Source organism: Lodderomyces beijingensis (assembly GCF_963989305.1).
Source record: "Lodderomyces beijingensis strain CBS 14171 genome assembly, chromosome: 7".
Lineage (NCBI taxonomy): Eukaryota > Fungi > Ascomycota > Pichiomycetes > Serinales > Debaryomycetaceae > Lodderomyces > Lodderomyces beijingensis.
The window spans coordinates 1-21,910 of record NC_089976.1 but is presented as its reverse complement, the minus strand read 5'-3'; the positions used below and the strand labels follow the sequence as shown (position 1 = coordinate 21,910).

The following is a 21,910-nucleotide window of genomic DNA, read 5'->3' as shown; positions in this document are numbered from 1 at the left end:
TAAATAAAATGTAAATGTATCTATTGATGAAATTTCTATCTTCTATTTAAAATGCAAAAAAAAAAAAAAAAAAAAAAAAAGGAAAAAAAATTCATCTTTCTTCATGTTCTACCCCCAATTACCCCCTTAAATAACATCACCGTTTTTGAATGTTTTACCTTTGACAATTTCCAAGTCTTCACCGAAATAACTAGTTAAGGGACTGACTTCAACCAAGTCGTCTTGGTTTTGTAAAAGCCCGCCATTTTTCTTGATCCATTCGGTGCTTCTTTTCAAATAGTGCAATCTACACGTTGTTGGTGTATCGTTCTGGGCGCCATCGGCGTTTTTCAAAGGTGAAAATTCATCCAGTCTTGCAACTTCAAGACAGCCAAACTTGGAAAGTTCGACTGAGGGAAACACATCAAAGATGAATTGCTCTAGTTTGATCCCATTTGGCTCGGTTGGTTTATAAAACTCATTCGATTTCAAATTCATGCTAGGGATCTTCTTTTTGGCAATGTGGAATGGCAAGTATTCTTGAGATGTGGTCCATTTGGGGATCATCTTGGTTAAAAGGTCAACTGAGTAGTAGTGGTTCACAATGTTGGCAGCTCGAAGAAACAACTTGGATGGGTCCTGGGGGTCTTTCTTTTCCGCCAATGCTTGTGAGATTTCACTGTACTCGATAACACAAGGTCTCTTGAGGTCGTCATTCAACACGATAAGCCCCACGCTCTCGTTGGCGTCTCTTTTACGCACGACTTTTGTGGCCAAGTCAAATTTCCGGTCAATGGCAAAGCCAATAAATAAAGGGTCAGCCACTTTGACTAATGAATTGTCAACGCAATAGGCATGGATGTGTTTGATACCCTTGGCAACCATGTCATCTAATATGCCATTGACTAGCAAAGCCTTGTATAACCCGCCATTACCATCTGGAGACTCGCAGATTGAATCCTGAGAAGCAAGCAAGATTTTTTCTCCTTTCAAGTCAAAGCACGGCAATGTACCTTGATTAAAGAATTTGACTTGGTTCGGGCTCAAGCCGAAATAGTTGTTTTTTTGGAAAAAAGTTTCCGTGGATTCTCTTGTTGGTCCACTGGTCATAATATACCACATGATGCGAGGCTGCTTTTCGCCGGTTTTTTGTTGATGTTGAGTCAATTTTTCAATTTTTAAAATCTTTTCAGCTTGCGTTTGGAAAAGCGACTTGTGAGAAGGCAATTGGATATCAAAGCACCCCTTGGGCTCGTTTGAGCCCAAACGCGTGCCCTGGCCTCCAGCCATGAGCAAAACTGCAACTTCACCTTGGGCAATGGCCTCAAACCCCAATTGGGACCAGTGTGCTTGAGTTTCAGAGTCGAGTCCCACGGTTGAAGCTGTCAGCTCCTCTGGCAATTGAGTAAAGTCTCTAGCAGATGAACTTGATGAATACTGTATGGCCTCCTCAACCGTGTGGACCAAGTTGACTGGATCTTCAATCTTGGCCAACTGGTTTATGAGCTTCCGCTGGCCTTGCTCGGACAAGGAGTCAAAGTATGTAAAGACTTGCTTTTGACCTGCCCTGTTGAAGGATTCCATTATGGATTCTTGGGACGCAAATGTCATTGTTGTCCGTGTCTCCTTGCGAGTGAATAAATAAAGTAAATGAAATCTAAGAACCAAGTGAACGGAAAGCAAGACAAAGGACAGATCTGGGTGTCTTTATATATATGAAGAAATAGTTGTATTCGAAGTCTCGAATCGGTTGATATTTTGAAATTTAATTTTTTTTTTTTTTCTATTTTCGTCCTGTTGATGAACGAGTTGAGACAGACAAAAAAGAGCCAGGGTTCTGGGAGAATTTTGAACCAGGTGATGTGGACTATGACTGGTCGAGAGTTGAGGGAAAGTGAAGCACGAGTATCTCTTTGTCTATTACCTTCTTCTAAACTAAAGATGAGTTAAAAAACAGTAGCAGTGTTCGTATATATATATGTATTAACACAGCCCTTAGTATAGCTGGTGTTTGCGAGTATCACGAGGAAAAGAGAAAAAAAAAGAAAGTTGCACCACCACCACCACGAGGCCGGGCGAGAAGGGGGCGACTTTCTCGCTACGCCTCCCGCGAGCCCTTCCGCCAGATCCCGCGGGAAAGGGGAGAAAATAATACAATTCGCGACGCACCGAGTAGGTCCCCCAATACCGAAAAGTCTGCCGAATAAACAACTAACCAATGCAGCACCCAAGGTTGACGTGCTTGACATGCTTTGCTACTGCTATTAATAGAAGTGGAGAATAATAGCAACATGCTCCCTGTTCGATTCCCCGGCCCATAGTGCCTCCTTCTTCCATTCCATCTTTAATGCTGCTGCTTTGCCTTTTATTGTATTAGAACAAAAACCTCTCTTGTGTTTGTAGATCTAGTTAAGGCAGCAAAACAAGTAAAACCAGTTGGTCCACTTCAGATCAAAGTAAGGTGAACTCCACGCAAGCAGTGGTTGGTTTTGGCTTCTTCAGCGTAACCTCGGCTCAAGAAAGAAATTTTGCAATGAAAAAGGAAAAGAAAAAAAAAAAAAAAAGAGAAAGTTTCACAGCCAAAGCCGAACTACAACATGAAAGGAAAAAAATATTTGTATTCCACTTGCCGGTGCTCTCCTTCTCCTGTTCTGTTCGGTTCCTAGAGTCAAGAAGTTTAAAAGGAAGGGTCTTGGAATGGGCAATTTGTCCTGTTCGAGAAGTTGGGGCCCTCGGAATTAAAAAAAAAAAAAAGAAAAAACTCCCCTTTGCTCCATCACTCATCTCATGCAATTTGTAAACTTTTCGCTTCCCAGCATTTACTGCTTTCGGTTCTATTGAAAACAAAAGTAGCTGACATTTTTCGAGCCAAATTTTCTGTGAAGTAGCTTAAAACATCGTCGTGGGTTTTTCCTTTTCTTTTGAAGCGTTTCTGGTTATATGGTGGCTGTGTGGTAAACAGTCAGGTTCTTCTTTCCTTTCACAAGGTTGATATTTTGTGAAAACCCAGTACCAAAAAAATTTCAAAATTTTTTTTTATCTTTTATTTGTTTACTTCTGGATCAATCAATACGTTGATGCCAGATTGTTTCAGCGGACGGTGATGTAATGATGTGGAGTTTGATTTCTGGCGCCCAACTTCAAAATGGGAAACATCTACTAGTAGTGCTCTCGGGCAGCTTCGGTATGCTTCTGGTAGCACCGATGCTCATTTTGGCTGCGAAAAAGGACATTTCACAACCGTCAACGTTTGTGGGAAGGGGCTTGTACTACTTCCCCCCCCCCTCCCCCTGCGTTCTACATTTCCAAACACTTTATTTCATGAATGAATGAGATTTATAGATTAAAAGTATATATTTGAATTTCTCTTTTTTTTTTTGCCCACTATGTAATTAAACTACCTCCTTCTTACCAAGAAGGTAGTGCGACTAGGCTGCTCTCGGGAACTGAAAAGTTCAACTTTTTCCCTACAAAAAGGTCAAAACACCAGCAAGGAAACAGGCAAGCATGCCAGCTGGAGTGTATGGCTTGTCTGCGTTGCTTTCTCTTGTTGTAGTTGAGCCACCAGCTGTTGTAGTTGAAGCACCGGTGGAAGTAGACTCTGTCAAGGAAGCTTCGACTTCGGCGTGGGTACAGACATAATTGTGGCCCTGAATATCGCCATCATCGTGCAACTCATCTAATCTTGAACAATCAAAATCTTCCGAAGTAGAAGTAAGCTCAAAGTCACCATCGACTCTTTCCAAACTTGCAACGGAGAAATTGGCAATTGGACCAGTGATACTAACAGCACCTCTGACTCTTTGCAATGCACTAAATGAATCGTTCAAGTCTTCCAACAAGGTGTTGTTAAATAACCTCAATTCTCCGCCAATTTCTCTTAATGAACCAAAACTCAAGTCGGTTATCTCGTCATTGGCGAAAACTTGCAAAGACGAGCCAACAGTGGTCAAACTGGAAATGTTGAGGCTTTCAAAGCTATTGTAACTGATTGACAAGGAGCCATTAACCGCAGTCAAGTTTCTAGCTGAAAACTCGGCAACATCCTGCACCGTCAAGTTACCGGCCCATCTCAACGAGTTCAAACTGACAACGGCGTCGTCGTGGTTAAAGCTCAAGATCAAGGCATCGGTAACCGTTTCCAAGTCTTCAAAATTGATCTCAACAATGTTCTTGTTGTTGTTGATGTTCATATAGTCGATGGTATCAAAATGGGCCAATCCATTCAAATTTTCCAAAGCCGTGTCTGAAAGAACCACTCTTCCAGCTCTGCTAACACCTTGGTTTAAATTCAAAGTCGCAAAACCTGGCAAGGAAATAAATTGCAAATCGTCGGCAACGGTCAACGAAGTCATGTCGATGGCTTGCAAATGAGTGTTGTTGTTCAACACCAAGGACCCACTAATAGTTTCCAACCTGTTGAAGTTCAAAGAAACAAGACTGGGTGCGTTGAAGATGGTGAGATCACCTTTGATCTCTTCCACGCCCGACAAGTCAAGTACTCCTATCTCGTTACCGGTGATGGTGATATCTCCATCCAAAGTGGAACAGGCATTCAACTGGCCAACTGCAGTGGCAGCCGACATGGTAGTTCTTGAAAATGAACATGGGTTGGTGCTGGTGGTTCTAAGCGAGCCACTTGTGGTGGCTGAGGCTGAAGTGGTGGTAGCTCTTGAAGTTGTTGAACTGGTAGTAGTATCATCATCGGCAAATGCCAATTTTGCAGTAACTGCTAATGCAAGGATAAAACTGATCTGCATTGAGTGGTAATATTAGTAGTAGGTATGTTTTATGTTGTTTTTTTTTCTTGAGGAAGTAAGTTGAACGTTGGAAAGAAGAAGAATACGAGGGTAAAGAAGAAGGTGAAGAAGAAGAAGAAGTAGAAGAAGTAGAAGTAGAAGAAGAAGAAGAAGAAGAAGAAGAAGAAGAAAGCTGGATGAATAGTAGGAAAGGAGGACGAGGACGGGGAGGAGGTGACAGTTTGGAAAAATCTTTCAAAAAAAAAAAAAAACACATATGCGGACCAATTACCAAAAGTATAAATATGTTCCCTAGCACCATAAAATGATAAAGTAACTAGAAGCTTGTTCAAGTTTAATAATTTTAAAAATAAACCAGAAGAGAACAGGTTGCAAGAGAATAAACAAGACAAGAACTTTGTTTGGAAAAACACACGCAGGAGGAAAAATGGAGGGAAATCAAGTAAAGTCAGCGAGAGGAAGACGATGATGGAGTAGAAGAAGTATAGGGAAGTCGAAAACACCTAAAGGTTAAGATTCCGGGTGCGATATTGTGTTGGTTTGCAATATATTTTTAACCCAGCAAGCCTCAACTCTTTGGTTTGAGTGGTTATTATCAAAACCACTGCAATCCACCGGAGTAGTAGCAGTATAGAGCGTGGCAACTTGTTTATGAAAGTATAAGCACCCATGATGTAATTATATTTTACCTGTTTCAAAATCACAATCACAGCCCTCCTCCAGTCCCGCTCAGTCCTGCCCAATCCTGCTCAACTCGAGGTCGAGTATAAATCACAACTTTTTATTATTTTTTTCATCACACCTGATTCAGGCAAATACGCCCGTGCATCAAGTTGCATTGGAGTGCCTTGTGGCTGTAGGAAATATATCTAAGGTAAATAGTAGCAACAGTAAACGAAATTCACGAGATTCGACTAGTAATAGCGATTCCACACAAACAAAACAAGAATTACAAAAACGAAAAAACGAAAAAACGAGCTGGAGGGCTTGTTCCACCGTCAGTGTTTCCGAATCGCAATGGCCATGGCTTTAAAAAAAAAAAGCTCTCTTGATGAAACTGCACAATTAAACGGTTTAACTGTAATCTAAATGAATTGTATACGGCATTTCTTTCCAGCTTAAGCGCCCCTCCCCCCGCCTCCGCTTCACAGTTGATACGCTTTTAGTCAAAACGTATGAGCCGTGTGTTCTAACCTCTAACCAAAGCGGCTGTAGTAGTTTGTTTTTTCCCCCATAGATCTACGAAGTTGTCTGGCTAAAGATGGTGTTTCAAGACGTTGAGAAAAAACAAAGGGGGTGTTGGGAAATTTACCCCTATTCAGTGGGTGGTTTTGTGTGAAGGAGCAGCAATGTCCTTAAAAAAAAAAAAAAAAAAAAAAAAAAAGGCGGTGAATCGATGGGATGGGACCGAGTGGCTGCAAATGTTGGAATTCCTGTACCCCATGCTGATTTGACAAGAGTCGGAAAATAGGCAGAGCTATCTCTTTTTTCTTTTTTTTTTGGGGGGGGGGGGGGGGGGGGGGTGACCCACATTTGACGGTGTGGTTTGAAATATAAGCAATTTCGGAGCCCCATGGCTCTTGTTTTTACCACGTAAAATTTTCAAATTTCAAAGACGAAGGACAAGAACACGAGAAAGATCTTCTCCCCTTCATGTGATCGAGACTTGCTGCTTTGATACAAGCAGCATTATCCTATTTTTGTTTCTAGACCTTTGTGGGGCTCGATTAGAAGATCTTCTTGATCGGCAAGATCAGCCGTTTTGATTCTAGGCCATGGCGGTTGTACAACTCAAAGTTACACCAGAGTAAACAAACTGTCCCAGGATGGTTGAACATTGAGCTTGGGCAGCTTTTGCATCCAAATGACCTGAAATGTTAAGCCCATGACCTGTGGGAGAGAAACAGGAGCGCGTTTCTCCAGGAGTCACGTGGATATAGACATTTCCTGGTGTTTACTCACAGCCGCACTGCCAGTTCTGAGGCTCTGTCTGTTGCTGTTGCTGCTTACATTCCGATGCTTTCGGAACCTGTCTAAGCCGTTCTTTAACCCCCTCTAAGGAATCGCTCAAGGAAAGCACAAGAAGCAATGGGCCATGGGCACCTTTCTCCGTATTGGTTGCAAAAGTAAACAACATTTGCAAAACAAACGAGTGCGTGAGAAAAGGCAAATTTCGAGCCTTTTGGTGCAGCCAAACAAAACAACCAGACAAAAAATTTGGCAGCAGAATTGAAACCAAAACACATGTTGCCCTGTTTGATCACCAAAGACTCCTACTAGCGAGCTTCCTTAGTCGTTCTTTTAGCCTTACAAACCTCCATCGACAGTATCCTCATATTTCTGTTCAACAAGAAACTCTGGTTTTCCTTTTTTGCTGTTTTTTTTTTGCTTTTTTCCAAGTAGACCTTGTCTTTTAAGGACGCGTCTTTTGCTTTCATATTTCAGGGACGTTTAGAAACAGCTACAGGCTCCGTCAGTCAGGCAGATGGCAATGTTGGATGTGGAAGAAACAAGGAATTTACTCGACGCCACGCCTCAACCAAGCAGTCATGATTTCTTCAAGCATGAAAATGGTACGTCTGCCTTTTTCCCGAAAGAAACCTTGATGAATGTTGTTTTTACTAACACTTTTGTTCTGAAAGAATCCGTGGATCTATTGTTGAAGGAAATGGAAGCCGATGCAACTGCTGCAAGCAACAAGCTAGAAGCAATCTCGGCCAATGCTTCGCCTACAAAGCCTTTGAATTTTCTAAATGCTACAACCAAATTCTCGACGGATCCAAACTCGAGTTCGGACACTTGCACCAGTGAACACGATCAACAACCAGCAAACACCAAGATAGCTGAAGTAACCCAGTGGCGCTCGTCGTTGAGTCGAAATTTCGACATTGAAGACTCGTTCGAAGTGCAAAATACCATAGCCGTGGCTATTAACAATAACAATAACAATATTATCAACCCTATTGACGACTTCCAGACCTCAATGACCTCGACCGTGGATTTGAAGCCAACCTACATCAACTCCTCTCCTAGCAAGTCGATTCTCAAAAAATCTTCTAAACCGTCACCAAAGAAAGTGGCATTCACGGCAACAAACCCACAAGTCCACCACTATCCAGAAAACGCCAACCATTTCTCGGAGCCTTTCGTGCCAGTAAAGGACGATTTTGACCTGCAAACTCCCTTCAATCACCAATGGCCGCAACCAACAAGGCAAGACCCGGAAGACGAGAATCTCAACTCAACCCCGCCTCCGCCTCCTCCACCTCATACCAGCAAACCAACATTTGCAGAACTACTCAGACACAACAAAATCGTTGATGATGTCGACGATGATATCGTCAATGTTGTTAATAATGACGATGATGATGATGACCAAACGTTGGCCGACGACACAAGGAGGGGCAAACATGAGAATGATGCCTTACTCTCCGAAAAAAAGGAATTGCCTTCATTATCCAGGGACGATGAACTAGATACGAAATTGGAAGAATTAGATGAAGCGAGAAAACGGAAAGTCTCAGACAGTATTAACCTGTTGTCATTGTCATTGCATACCACGGGCCAAGGGCTCGAATCCCCCTTAAACACATTACAGAAATCCCCAGATGTACAATTGCGGTCCTCGGGCTCATCTAATTCATCGCTCCAGTCTCTCAAAGACGACAGTCGCGGCTTGCACTCGGTGCCAGGATCACCAACAAAAATCAACAGAGGCTTGTCAGTTACAGACGGTATCCGAGGCTTACCAGACTCTGTGGTTGAATCGCTTCTTCCAAGGGACGAGTCTCGAGAAAATTTCGCCATCAACGACAAGAAATCTCGCGAACTACAAGGCGGTGACGACCAAATAGACCTGTTTGACAGATCTTACAACAACACCGAGCAATCAATTTTAAATCTCTTGAACAGCGCCTCGGGGTCGCATTTGGCATTTCGTGAGGATGAAAAGGACAATGTGCCCATAAAGCAAGAACCTGGAGGAGAAGTAGAATTTGAAGAACAAGAGCCTCAAGAAGAGGCAGAAGATGATAGTTGTCAAGTACATGTAAAACGTGAACCCGAATTGCAAATTAAAGAAGAACCACTGATGCGAAAGTCACCCACGTTCACTACCCAAGTTTTCAAATCTGAGTCAAATATTTACATCTCAGAAAGCGGACTCACTCCGCAGGAGGAAGTGGACCATGAGCTTGCAAGGAGGGGAGTCACCGCAAGTGCACCGCGAGAGGAGTCGGATGAGTCGAGGCAAGAAGAATCGAAAATGTCCATAAGGTTCGAAACAGATAGCGACTGGAAACTTGAAGACAGCAACGATGGTGACCGCGAGGACAACGATGAAGTAAGTCGCGTTCAAGATAGATCGACTTTTGCCAATGACATGGGTGGCGATACTTACTCGGAGGATGCAGGTGCCGTGCTTGGAACCACAGATGTGCCGGTGGAGTTGCCATTGGATTCGGGGCATGTTGTCGATGCCGATGCCGGCGCCGTTGCCGATGCAAAAGACTTTGAATCAAAAGGAGCAGAGGCAAGGGTGAAGCCCGATGAAAACGTCTTGGCAAACTCGTCCAACATTGCACACACATTCAGTGAGGATATTACTTTGCCACCTGTCGAGAGAAATGATTACTCAGCATTCGAGGAACTCACTAGAAACATGGCAACGGAGGAGTCTAGTTATGAAAGATCATTATCTGCAGAACACGATGTTGAGAAAAATTCCCTTTTAAACTTCATCAGCATCTGGCACTCACAAGAGAAAGAAAAGAAACGACAAGTGCACAAGGTTCCCACAACACAGCTCATTGCTGCACTCAATAATGATGAAAAATCGCCAAAGCTGGCAATGTCCACTAATCAAGTCAGAGTGCCCAATGGACTCAATACAAAGAAATTCACCGAAGTCAACGTATTGTCAAGAAGGATTGTAAGTCCCGATTTCGATGACATCAACGTGTCCCAGTTTTTACCGGAATTGTCCAAGGACTCTGGATTCGCCGATATGCATTTTTCAACGTATGGAAACTATGGAGAGCCTATATCTTCAATTACGAAAAATGTTTTATCCAGCCTCGACCGCGATCCGCATGTGATTGAACCCCCCAAAGCAGAGTCCAATTATTATACCGGGAGACGCGATGAACCTAAATTGGATCGAGGAAGCACCCATCTTGTAACTCCGGCAATTTTCAAATCTACTGCCACCACCGTCGCAAAGCCCTCGAGGTTCAGAGTGCCTACTTTTGAAATCAAGAGATCGAGCTCGACACTCTCACCGGGTAACATGTACAATGACATCTTTGACGATTTTGTGCCTACAAAAAGACCCACGATTCGCTCAGAGGGCATAAAGACGTTACCCAGCATGGACAAGGACGACGTCAAGCGCATTCTAAGTGCAAGGAAAGGAATGACCCATGACGAGTACATGAACGCCAAACTTGTCGACCAAACGTACAAGAAGCATTCAGTCGTCACCGAAGCCGAGGACAGTTATGATCGCATCCAGCAGGCAGCCTCGATCCACAATGCCGATATGGAGTCAGCAAGGTCGCGTCAAACATCAGCCGTTAACCGTGACAAGTTGTTGCCCAGACTTCACGAGGATTTTTTGCTAGACGCGAGGGATGAATACGAGGAGCACCACCACCAGCACCACAATTTGGTTTCGAGGCTGAGTTCAGGTGCAGCGCGGACACTGGCAAGAAACAGCCCCTTGCCTGATCCGCACTTTGATTCAAGCTACTCCTGCGACATAGATCGGGAGAAATTGTCACCGCTGGAACAGCAAGAGTTACCATGCCTTGTTGTCGATGAGCCTGAACAAAACAAGAAAATGGTTGAGCTGGATGCTCGCACTCTGCCTGCTAGAACTCCGCTGCCACCAAAAAAGGGTTTGATAAAGATTGGTTCCCCCGTGAGATTAATCAAGAAAGATGGGTCTATAACAGGGATCGAGTCACCAGTACGCAACCTGAGACCTCAGGAAGTTGACGCTACTAGATTGAATAAAGCAAAGCAACCTGTGGCCAAAAGTGATATCTCACATTCTAAAATCAGAGGTGGCAAGCCTCTTGGAAATTCCGCAGAAGATGCAGGTCCACTGAGTGCTTTTTCTGATACACCACCACCGGCAACAGCAGCAGCACTAGCAGCACCACAACTGCAGCAGCATCATTCTTCTCTTCATGCTCCTCTTGCCGATGACGAAGAAGAGCCCGATTTGACCTTGCAGGAGCGCGGAAAAGTGTTTTTCAGAGTTGTCGGTTTAAAAAACATCATGTTGCCCGATTTGAAAACTCAAAAGGGCCAATTTTCCATTTCGTTGGACAACGGAATGCATTGCGTCAAGACTCCTGATTACGATTTGCTCAGTCCGCAAATACCAATTGGCAAGGAGTTTGAGCTCACGGTCAGCGAGACTTTGCAGTTTATCCTAACCATGAAAGCAACATACACGAAACCAAAAGGCACCTTGGTTGAAGTGCGCGAAAGAAAAGTTGTCAAATCAAAGAACCGGTTCAGTAGACTTTTTGGATCCAAGGACATCATAACAACAACCAAATTCGTGCCTAGTGAGGTTAGGGACAGCTGGGCAAATAAACTCGCCAATGATGGCTCGTTTGCGAGATGCTACGTCGACTTGGAACAATTCGAATCCCAGATCACGGGAAGGCTCAGGAAATTTGACTTGGATTGCTTCAATGAATGGGAAACGACAAACGACAAGGTTCCTGTGAGGCGCAAGCCGTACAAGATTGCGCTGTTGGAAGTTGAGATGCTTTTCGTCCCCAGAAGCGACCCTAGAGAAATCTTGCCCACGAGCATAAGATCGGCATTTTCAACGTTGGAGGAGTTGAAGAAGGAGGCAGACGTGCTGTTTGAAGGATTCTTGCATCAAGAGGGCGGTGACTGTGACATTTGGAAAAAGAGATGGTTCGAGCTCCACGGAATCTCGTTGGTTGCCCATCTGGAGTTTAGTAGGAAAACTAGGGCCAAGATCAATTTAAGCAAAATAGTCGATGTCATCTACGTTGACAAGGAGAACATGGCTATCTCAAAGCACAGAAACTTTAGCGATGTCTTGTTGGTTGAGCACTCCTTCAAAATCAAATTTGCCAATGGTGAAATAATCGAGTTTGGTGCACCAAACCAGAAGGAGATGAAGAGGTGGGTGGAGATTTTGGAAAATATAGTTTACAGGAACGGTTTTAGACGCCAAGCTTGGGTCATGTTGATGCTCAGGCAGCAGACTATATAGTATATACCTTTTTTTTCATTAATTTTTTTTCTTTTTTTAATAGACTTATTTTTGATTCGGAGGCGCAAAGTTGAAATTTGGCATGGTGGGCATGTTAGGCATGTTTGGCATGTTGGGCATATTTGGCATTGGAATGGGTGGCATACCAGGCGGTATTTTCATTCCTGGCGGTAGCTGCATTCCAGGAGGCATCATCATCGGAGGCATTCCTGGCGGCATACCGGGTGGGAACATCCCCATTGGTGGCTGAATAGCAGGCGGCGAGCCACTTTTCCCCGTTCCAGGAGCCGGGGCCGGAGGCATTGTCATCCCTGGTCCTTTCATCATGTTTTCCATCACCTTTTGTGGGTTGAATTCGCCTCTCATCTTGTCTTGTTTATGGCAGTAAGCCGTCCAAGTAAATTCATCAAAACCGAAATTGAAATAGTCGGAAGTATCTGCACCTGGAGCCCGCCAGGGTTTCTGTTTTAGTATTTCCAAATCCAACTGCGTTAGCGGTTTCCCTTCGTAGTCGGGGACTTTGTTGATGTCGATATTGGAGGCTGTAATCTGTGTTTGCGTGGCAGGTGGCGCCGTGGGCGCAGATGTAGACTGCTGTACAGTTGGCGTGGCCTCGACTGTAGCTGCGTCTCCTATAATAATGTTGAAGTCGTCATCTTCATCGTCTTCCTCGTCATCATCATCATCATCATCATCATCGTCATCGTCATCGTCATCGTCGTCATCGTCATCATCATCTTCTTCTTCATCATCGTCATCCTTATTCTTCTTATCGCCTTGATTGCTCTGTTTATCCTTTAAATCTCGCTGCAGATCCAGAGCAGTTTCTGTCTTCTGCCTCTTTGCGGACGGCTGCTGTTCCGCCTCTGCTTCCGCCTCCTTCTCCTTCACCTCTTCCTCGTCTGAGCCGTATAAATACGCGTCTTCGTCGTCAGAATTTGCCATCGTTAGCCTCTTGCTGGGGTGTTTTCTGGTTGTCATCGGAATTTCGCGAATGTGACACCAAAAAAATTGACACTGTTTTGTATCAAAAAATTTTTCAAAATTATCCTCCTGCCATAAACGAATTAACTAAGCTCAATGGCAAATTGAGATACCAGCCTCCACTCTTATCATCCCCACTAATCCCATACCTTATTAAAAGAAAGCAATAGGTCAAGATGTCGTTTATCAATATCTGCCGAGACAACACGGATCCGTTTTACCGTTACAAAATGCCTCCCATCCAGTCCAAGACTGAGGGAAGAGGTAACGGTATCAAAACGGCAATCGTCAATTTGGGTGAGGTTGCGCGTGCTTTGAATCGTCCATCGTCGTACTTGGTCAAGTTCTTTGGTTACGAGTTGGGAGCCCAGACTCAGCTCGATAGGTTCTTGGTCAACGGTGCCCACGATACTTCGGAATTGCAAGACTCATTAGATGGATTCATCAACAAATTTGTTCTTTGCGGGTCATGCAGGAATCCGGAAACCGAGATTGTTCTTAAAGGCAAGGACTCCTTGGAGAGAGATTGTAAGGCATGTGGTAAAGTTACCATGATTGATCCAAAGCACAAATTGTATTCATACATTGTCAAGAATCCGCCAGATAACAAAAAGGGCAAAAAGTCAGCTACTGCTACTGCCAATGTTGTTGGTGGTGGTAAGTCGATTTCAGATATCGCTGCGGGCCATGAGGGTGATGTTTCAAGCTCCAACATTGACGACGGCGACGAGGACGACGATTTGCTCGCCAAGAAAATCAACGCCGAGGCTGCTCAATTGCAAGAGTTGAAAATCAAGGATGACGAATGGGCTGTTGACATGTCGCAGGAGGCGATTGCTGCAAGAGCAAGGGAGTTGGAAAGCGGATTGAACGCTCCTTCAACCAAATTCGACGAGCTTGGAGAATGGTTGTTGTCAGAGTCAAACAATTCCACCGAAGAGTTGCCTTCTGATGTCGAGATCTACAAGAAGATTGTGGAGTTGGACATTGTTGAAGCACCAGAGACGTTGCAAGTCTTGGCCCAGACCTTGTTTGACGAGGACATTATAAACCAAATCGAGCCCCACGTTGGGTTGTTGGCAAAATTGATCAATGGATCGCAAGAGTTTGAAAAATCCTTGCTCGGTGGATTAGAACGATTCATTGGATTAACCAAGCCTGAATTGATCCCCCAAACACCAAAGATCTTGCATGGTTTTTACGATAGAGATTTGATCAGTGAAGAAGTGATTATACCGTGGGGTTCCAAGGTCTCCAAGAAGTACGTGCCGAAGGATGTTTCAAAGAAGGTGAGAAAAGCTGCTAAACCATTTGTGCAGTGGTTGCAAGAAGCTGAAGAAGAAGACAGTGACGAAGATTAGTTTTGTTGTATAAATTTTTTTAAAAAAATAAAAGAATTAAATTAAATATTAGTAATTATTTCAAATAAAAAAGTCTCATTACACATTCTAAATGTACAGATTTCTCTGCATGGTTGGGGTACCAGGGTTGGAGTTGTATCCAAGTGCAGCGCTACTCATGGACAACTGCTCTAGTTGCTGCATGACTGCCAAATCCTGCAGCAGCATTTGTTGTGGCGATATATATCCGCGGTCAGCCTGGGGAGGGTAGTAGGGCATCATGTACATTGGCGGAGGTGGATTCATCAAATACTGGAAAGGCGGTGGGTGCATGGCAAGGTACTGCTGAGATTCGGGTGGAGTTGACTGCGGGTATTGCTTTTGGACATAGACCTGGTTTTGGTCGTACCGTCCTCTGTTTCTTCTGGTTGCTGTACCACGCTTTGACGAGTTTCTGCTGAACCTACTACTCGACAAGCCAACTTCGTCCATTAATTTCTTATAGTTGTGGAAATTCACGATATTGATTTCCATTAATATTCTTTTGATTGAGGGCAAGTAAGGTGCAGCCAACTCCGCTAGTATGGGGTTGCTCAACACTTTGAAGATGAACACGGGGCCTGCATTCAAATTGCTGTTGTCGTTTTCTTGTAAAATAAACTCCAATGATTTCGGGTCCTGGAATATCGCCTCAATGATTTGTCGTCTAGCTCTTTCGTCGGAACGGTTATTTAACAATTTCAACACCGTCAAGTTTGCCAACTTGTGCACGCATAAATGTTTGACTTGCGGCAAGAGGCAATTGGTGAGCATTTCCACTTTGAATTCGCAATCATTGAACGTGTCCAAGTACCAAGTGATTAACAAGCTTCCGTTGGGATTGACAACCAACTCCTCGGCGTGCTGAACAATAAGCGAAGCAACCAAAACAATTTGGTCGTTTGAAAGAACAGGGTTGGCATTAGGTTCCACGTGGCTACTCTCCAAGATTGTTCTAATGCATCTTGCTCCGTATCTACCAAAACTGATTTGCAAAAAGTTGTCCAAAATTGCTTCAAAGACAAAGTCATTGTAAGGCGAGCCAAATTTGATGCATCCTTGTATCACGTAGTTTCCAAATTGGTCATTAAACAATTTAATTGCATACGGTTTCAAGCTGGCCCCAATCAAGTACATCTGCTGGTACTGGCCCTGGGACAAGGATATAATCTTTTGCACCGCATATGTTCCATTCTTGTGGCAGCCCAATTGAGTTAAATAGGGAGCCACTTCTTTAACCATCATCAACTTTACCAACTTGTCATCGAGCAAGGTGAATAACTTTTGAACAATGGTGTTTCCCAAATAATCGTAGCAAATTTCTGGCAACTCGTCAAGCATCGCGAGAGCCAACTCGTCCAACTTTAAAGTTGACAAGTTGGGGTCGTTGCAACGCTCGGATGTTCCCAACTCCTTGCTCTCCAACAACTTTCTCAAGTCCCTTAGTGTCGGGGAATCAAACTGCCTCTGTGGAATCGGATCTGGGAGAGGGCCGAAATCTTCTTGGTACTGGTCCTTATGGTAGGCAGCGCATTTGTTGATGATGGAATGAATTTTCTTCAAATCGTTGCTCGGTGCAAGCTTTGTTATTATATGCAAAAGGTTCAGGTCTGCTTTTGAATCTTGCTGCGACTGTCTCAAGTCGTCTTCATTTTCAAAAACAGGAGCAAAATGCGCCGACTGCGAGCTCTGGTAGCCATTGTGGTTGATTTCAAAACTCGCACCGGGGATGCTTCCCGAAACTGTTTGCGATCTATTTCTCGAGTTGCTCATGTACGAGTCCAAGAGCGAGTTCATGTCGTCGGCCTTTGCATTCATGGGTGCAAACGCAGCCGAGGCACCATCGTATGCAAGGTGCGGGGTCACGTTCATGGTGTAGGACCTGTTGCGCGAACTATTAATTGCCGGGAACGACTGTTGCTGGTGCGACGGCGTCGTTGAGTCCAACGGCGGCGTCAAAAAGTTGCCGCTGGAGTCGGAGTTCAAACTGGTGCCATTCGAGGTGTGCATCTCGTCGTTCCATATCGAATTGGACGAAAAAAGCGAGCCCGACCGAACTCTATTGGCCGGCGGAGTTTGGAGGTGGTTTAGCGAGTCGAAATTGGAGCCGGTTCCACCACCACTAATGCGATGCGGATTCGACAAAGGCGACGTGGAAATGGTGATTTCCTTGGGCACACCGAGAAGATCCCCACCAGGCTCATTGATGTTTATGGGGCTGTCCGTGAGCGAAGACGCCATGAAATAGTTATTATTGCTTGCAGAACCCGCCGTCGGCGCCAATTGACTCCGTGAGAAAAAGGAAGTGGGCAACGTCTCCGACCGCCCTCTATTATACTGCTGTTGCTGAGCCGAAGGCGAAGACGAATTGGCGAAGTTGTTCATACTCTGTTGCGAGGGTTATATCATGTGAAGCCAGCTTGGATCAAATCGAGTAGAGGAGTAAGGGTTGGGCCGTGGGTAATATCGTATTCCTCTAAGAAAGGGGGGAGTGTTTTCACAACAACCTGTCAAGTTGGAAAATAGGGGAATGTCGCAAATGTGAAAAATACGACATTGACGGGAAAGGACAAAGAATATGAGACACTGGTGGCGTAACTACTACAGGGATCTATAAAGCAACCACCATGGCGGTCAAACCAGTCAGTAGGGTATACACGAAGGATGACTTGGACTGTTGGGTAGACTCGGAGACGTATCGGGAGGTTGTGGAGTTTGTGTGCAGCTTGCAAGAGGCTGTTGTCGGGAAAGCAAACGACGACGCAGGATGTTTGGTGTCGCTGCAAGTGCAGAGGTTGGTCTCGATTTTGGAGTCGATCAATGAGATGATAGATCTCCACCCGGTGGAGCAGGAGAAGGGGGCTTCAAGGTTTGGCAAAGTGGAGTTTAGGGATTTTTATAGTGCGTTGGGCGAGCAGTGTCCAGAATTGGTCAAGAGGGTCAGTGGAGAAGCGAATATCGAGCTTGCAACCTATCTCCAGGAGTCGTGGGGAGACAGCAACAGAATCGACTACGGATCCGGGCACGAGCTCAACTTTGTCAGCTTCTTGCTCAGTCTCTGCAAGCTTGGCACGTTGAGGGCGGAAGACTTTCCCGCACTCGTTCTCAAGGTGTTTACCAAGTACATGGCGATCATGCGCAGGTTGCAGAAGACGTACTGGTTGGAGCCTGCGGGCTCGCACGGGGTGTGGGGGCTTGACGACTACCATTTCCTTCCGTTTCTCTTTGGAGCCGCACAGCTATCACAGCACCCGCACATGCGGCCGAAGTCGATCCACAACGACGAGCTCGTCGAGTTGTACAAGGACAAGTATATCTATTTCGAGTGCATCGACTTTGTCAACAAGATCAAGACGTCCACCAAGCAGGAGAAGTTGAGTTTGCGGTGGCACTCGCCGATGTTGGATGACATTTCGTCGGCGAAAAGCTGGGAAAAGATCAAGGAGGGCATGGTGAAGATGTACAAGGCGGGGGTTTTGGGGAAACTTCCCATCATCCAGCATTTTCTTTTTGGCAGCATTTTGAAGTGTCCCGCGGGGATACCGGAGCGCGGAGAAGCAGACGCGGTGGAGCGTTGCCGACACTCGCGTGATGTGGTGAATACGTGGGGCGATTGCTGTGGTATAAAGATTCCCAGCGCGATAGCGGCAAGTGAGAGTGTGAAAAGAGAGGAGAGGCGTGCCGTACCCTTTGACTAGGGTTTTTGCGGGTGTTGACCGACTTTTATCCTAGAGACAATACCGATGTAGGGATCAAGCCTGTGAGAAGAGAGGTGTTGTGGTAGAGCCCTTATGTCATCTTCCTCTCTTTCAGAAGGTGTCTGGGCTCTTGTAATACTTGCAGCGAGATTCTGCGTATGAGTAATACGGGTGGTGCTAGGCGCGGCCGTTTTATCGTTTCGAATATCAGACGGCAACTATTCATTTTATCGCATCAATAGTTTAAAACTCTTTCAAATTGAGGCCCGGCCAATATAGAGTAGGTTAGATACCACGGTGGTCTTCTGTACCACCAACCCCCTAAGTCGCAAAAGCTTGACGTAGCTAGAGGTCCACTTGCACGAGCTGCACCTATAGTTTCGTAACCACCAGCCCCACGTGGATGAAATTGACAAGTTTTATTGACCAAGCACATTGTTTCTGGCTCAGCTGATCCAACAATTTTCTTCTCCGGCAAGACCTCAAACTTTGCCAACAGATGGTTGCCTTGTCTAAATTGCTCTACCACGGCTTGTTGCTCGCTCCGCAGCGCATTTTTGAAGACGTGGCGTCGCCACAGCAGGCGTCGGTCGAGCAGTTCAACGTCATCAACTTTCTCGGAGGAAGTGCTCCTTACAAGCAGAGAAGTGGGGTTGGGATCAGCACCGATGTGCCTGAGACGTGCTCGGTTGAACAGGTGCAGATGATTTCGAGACACGGCGAGAGGTACCCGTCAAAAGGCGACGGGGTCGCGTTCAGGAAGGTCTTGGACAAGCTCCAACAATATGGGAAGAACTTTAAAGGCGACTTGTCGTTTTTGAACACGTACGAGTACTTTGTTTCTGACGACGAGCTTTATGAGAAGGAGACCAGCCCGCAAAACTCCGAGGGTCCTTACGCGGGCACGTCAGACGCCTTGAGACACGGGGCGTACTTTAGGGCCAGGTACAAGGATCTATTTGCAAATGCCAACGCAACTTTGCCTGTTTTCACTACAAACTCGGGGCGTGTATACCAAACGGCGCAGTATTTTGCCAGAGGCGCCCTTGGCGAGGAGTACAGTGAAGACAAGGTGGAGTATGTTGTCGTTGACGAGAGCGAGAAAATGGGTGCAAATTCGTTGACGCCTCGGTATGCTTGCAATACAAACTTGGACAAGAGCTCGGATGCAAACCTGGAGTTGGTGGACTCGTATGACACCACGTATTTGCAAAACATTTTGGACAGATGGACGAAGGACAACCCGGGCCTCAACTTGACCAAGAGCGAGGTCAGTTCGTTGTTTCTCTGGAGCGCTTTTGAAATCAACGTCAGAGGCTGGTCGCCTTTTACAGAGCTCTTTACCAATGAGGAGTATATCAAGAGCGGGTACAGGACGGATTTCGGAAACTACTACCAGATCGGCCCGGGCAACAACATGAGCACCACCGTGGGCTCGGCGATGGTAGCCGCGTCCTTGAAACTACTACAGGGCAGCTCTGATCACAGGACATGGTTGATGTTCACCCACGACACCGATATGGAGATCTACTTTTCGTCTATGGGGTTGATTGAGCTTGAAACTGGTTTACCGGCGCATGTTGTTTTGCCCAATCCCTACAACGCGGCCGAGATGTTCCCCCAGGGAGGCCGAACTTACATGGAAAAGTTGCAGTGCGGAGGCCAACAATATGTGCGGTTTATTATGAATGATGCAGTGGTTCCGTACCCAAAGTGCACCAGCGGGATTGGATTCAGCTGTCCATTGGAGGAGTTTGTCGAGATTGTTTCGAGGCGAATGGCGGGGGTCTCGTACCGCGACCAATGCAACTCGAGTGTTCCCACAGAGTTGAGTTTCTTTTGGGACTACCACGAGGTGAGATATGACGCGCCGTTGATTGATCAATAGACACAGTGAACTCTGAGTCTTTGTAGGTATATCATTGATACATCAGTTGAAATGAGTTTGCCATTAACAAACTATCGTAATTAATAAACAAATATTTATAAATGTTTAGCTTGAGTTTTCTCACAGGTTTATTTTTGAGACATTCTACTGCAAAAAACAACGAAATTAGATGACTCAGATTGCTTCACAAAACGAACTTACAAGTGAATACAGTCTGTTGCGTAGATCCAGGGGGAAGCTCAGTGTAAATCACAGCCCCTCAGCGATGAGTAGTGATGGTGAAGGGCAAAAGAGCGGGTGGTTAGTCGAGTGCATGTTGATTTCCTCGGCTCTTGAAATCGAGGTCCACCTTTCTTAATCACACCGCGCGTGCCAAGTAGCACTTAATACGTAGTTCTACTGATCCGGTGTATTACCGACAATGACAAGCAGGAGAGCTGGGTAAGTTTTGTCATTTCGAGGTACTCACACTGGGAAGCTTTCTCTTTGAAGCAAAAACGAATGAAGTGCTCTTGTTTGTGCTCGCTTGAGCCCCTACTTTTGCAAGTTGACCGTAGCTAGAAGTTCAAATTGGTACGCGAAGGTCACGACTGGAGTCCACAAAAAAAAAATAACCATATGAGTGAGATAGGTGCCGTGACGAGCAGAGCCCTATGACGTAGAGGACATAATCTTCACATAGGATAAGAGGTAGTTGTTTAGCTATCAGCTCAAAGCAGGCACTACCATTGGTTAAGTCATATGTAGGTGGTGTTTCATTTCGAGGTACCCATACGGGGAACTTTGGATGAAATAGATGCAAAAATGTTGAATTTGCCTTATCAGCTAACTGGGTGAGATGGTCTATAGAGGGTTCAGCCAGTACAGTGATACCATTATGGGATCAACAGCAGCATCACGGTTGGGTGTATTGGTGTGGGTGCAAAATGGCCCCCAGGATGCACATAAACTCTGGTGTAAGGATGCACATAAACTCTGGTGTAAGGATGCACATAAACTCTGGTGTAAGGATGCACATAAACTCTGGTGTAAGGATGCACATAAACTCTGGTGTAAGGATGCACATAAACTCTGGTGTAAGGATGCACATAAACTCTGGTGTAAGGATGCACATAAACTCTGGTGTAAGGATGCACATAAACTCTGGTGTAAGGATGCACATAAACTCTGGTGTAAGGATGCACATAAACTCTGGTGTAAGGATGCACATAAACTCTGGTGTAAGGATGCACATAAACTCTGGTGTAAGGATGCACATAAACTCTGGTGTAAGGATGCACATAAACTCTGGTGTAAGGATGCACATAAACTCTGGTGTAAGGATGCACATAAACTCTGGTGTAAGGATGCACATAAACTCTGGTGTAAGGATGCACATAAACTCTGGTGTAAGGATGCACATAAACTCTGGTGTAAGGATGCACATAAACTCTGGTGTAAGGATGCACATAAACTCTGGTGTAAGGATGCACATAAACTCTGGTGTAAGGATGCACATAAACTCTGGTGTAAGGATGCACATAAACTCTGGTGTAAGGATGCACATAAACTCTGGTGTAAGGATGCACATAAACTCTGGTGTAAGGATGCACATAAACTCTGGTGTAAGGATGCACATAAACTCTGGTGTAAGGATGCACATAAACTCTGGTGTAAGGATGCACATAAACTCTGGTGTAAGGATGCACATAAACTCTGGTGTAAGGATGCACATAAACTCTGGTGTAAGGATGCACATAAACTCTGGTGTAAGGATGCACATAAACTCTGGTGTAAGGATGCACATAAACTCTGGTGTAAGGATGCACATAAACTCTGGTGTAAGGATGCACATAAACTCTGGTGTAAGGATGCACATAAACTCTGGTGTAAGGATGCACATAAACTCTGGTGTAAGGATGCACATAAACTCTGGTGTAAGGATGCACATAAACTCTGGTGTAAGGATGCACATAAAC

The 21,910-nt window shown here is 45.1% G+C and overlaps 8 protein-coding genes across 8 annotated transcripts; 4 read left to right on the top strand and 4 right to left on the bottom strand. All coding sequences in view use genetic code 12, as the record gives it.

The window, feature by feature from the left end:
* Positions 1-126: 126 nt before the first annotated feature.
* On the bottom strand, positions 127-1,590 carry LODBEIA_P53190 (uncharacterized protein; the record flags this gene model as incomplete). The annotated part of the gene is made up of 1 exon (XM_066975638.1): positions 127-1,590. One exon carries the CDS (start codon positions 1,588-1,590, stop codon positions 127-129), a length of 1,464 nt encoding a protein of 487 aa, XP_066832257.1.
* Positions 1,591-3,446: 1,856 nt separating this feature from the next.
* Positions 3,447-4,739, bottom strand: LODBEIA_P53180 (uncharacterized protein; the record flags this gene model as incomplete). The annotated part of the gene is made up of 1 exon (XM_066975637.1): positions 3,447-4,739. The coding sequence occupies one exon, from the start codon at positions 4,737-4,739 to the stop codon at positions 3,447-3,449; it is 1,293 nt and encodes a 430-aa protein (XP_066832256.1).
* Positions 4,740-7,230: 2,491 nt separating this feature from the next.
* Positions 7,231-12,003, top strand: LODBEIA_P53170 (uncharacterized protein; the record flags this gene model as incomplete). Its single annotated transcript, XM_066975636.1, has 2 exons — positions 7,231-7,312; positions 7,382-12,003. 2 exons carry the CDS (start codon positions 7,231-7,233, stop codon positions 12,001-12,003), a joined length of 4,704 nt encoding a protein of 1,567 aa, XP_066832255.1.
* A 45-nt stretch (positions 12,004-12,048) lies between these two features.
* On the bottom strand, positions 12,049-12,984 carry LODBEIA_P53160 (uncharacterized protein; the record flags this gene model as incomplete). Its single annotated transcript, XM_066975635.1, has 1 exon — positions 12,049-12,984. One exon carries the CDS (start codon positions 12,982-12,984, stop codon positions 12,049-12,051), a length of 936 nt encoding a protein of 311 aa, XP_066832254.1.
* A 179-nt stretch (positions 12,985-13,163) lies between these two features.
* On the top strand, positions 13,164-14,348 carry LODBEIA_P53150 (uncharacterized protein; the record flags this gene model as incomplete). The annotated part of the gene is made up of 1 exon (XM_066975634.1): positions 13,164-14,348. One exon carries the CDS (start codon positions 13,164-13,166, stop codon positions 14,346-14,348), a length of 1,185 nt encoding a protein of 394 aa, XP_066832253.1.
* Positions 14,349-14,435: 87 nt separating this feature from the next.
* On the bottom strand, positions 14,436-16,751 carry LODBEIA_P53140 (uncharacterized protein; the record flags this gene model as incomplete). Its single annotated transcript, XM_066975633.1, has 1 exon — positions 14,436-16,751. One exon carries the CDS (start codon positions 16,749-16,751, stop codon positions 14,436-14,438), a length of 2,316 nt encoding a protein of 771 aa, XP_066832252.1.
* Positions 16,752-16,993: 242 nt separating this feature from the next.
* LODBEIA_P53130 (uncharacterized protein) lies at positions 16,994-18,064 on the top strand (the record flags this gene model as incomplete). Its single annotated transcript, XM_066975632.1, has 1 exon — positions 16,994-18,064. The coding sequence occupies one exon, from the start codon at positions 16,994-16,996 to the stop codon at positions 18,062-18,064; it is 1,071 nt and encodes a 356-aa protein (XP_066832251.1).
* Positions 18,065-18,563: 499 nt separating this feature from the next.
* On the top strand, positions 18,564-19,952 carry LODBEIA_P53120 (uncharacterized protein; the record flags this gene model as incomplete). The annotated part of the gene is made up of 1 exon (XM_066975631.1): positions 18,564-19,952. The coding sequence occupies one exon, from the start codon at positions 18,564-18,566 to the stop codon at positions 19,950-19,952; it is 1,389 nt and encodes a 462-aa protein (XP_066832250.1).
* Positions 19,953-21,910: the final 1,958 nt, after the last annotated feature.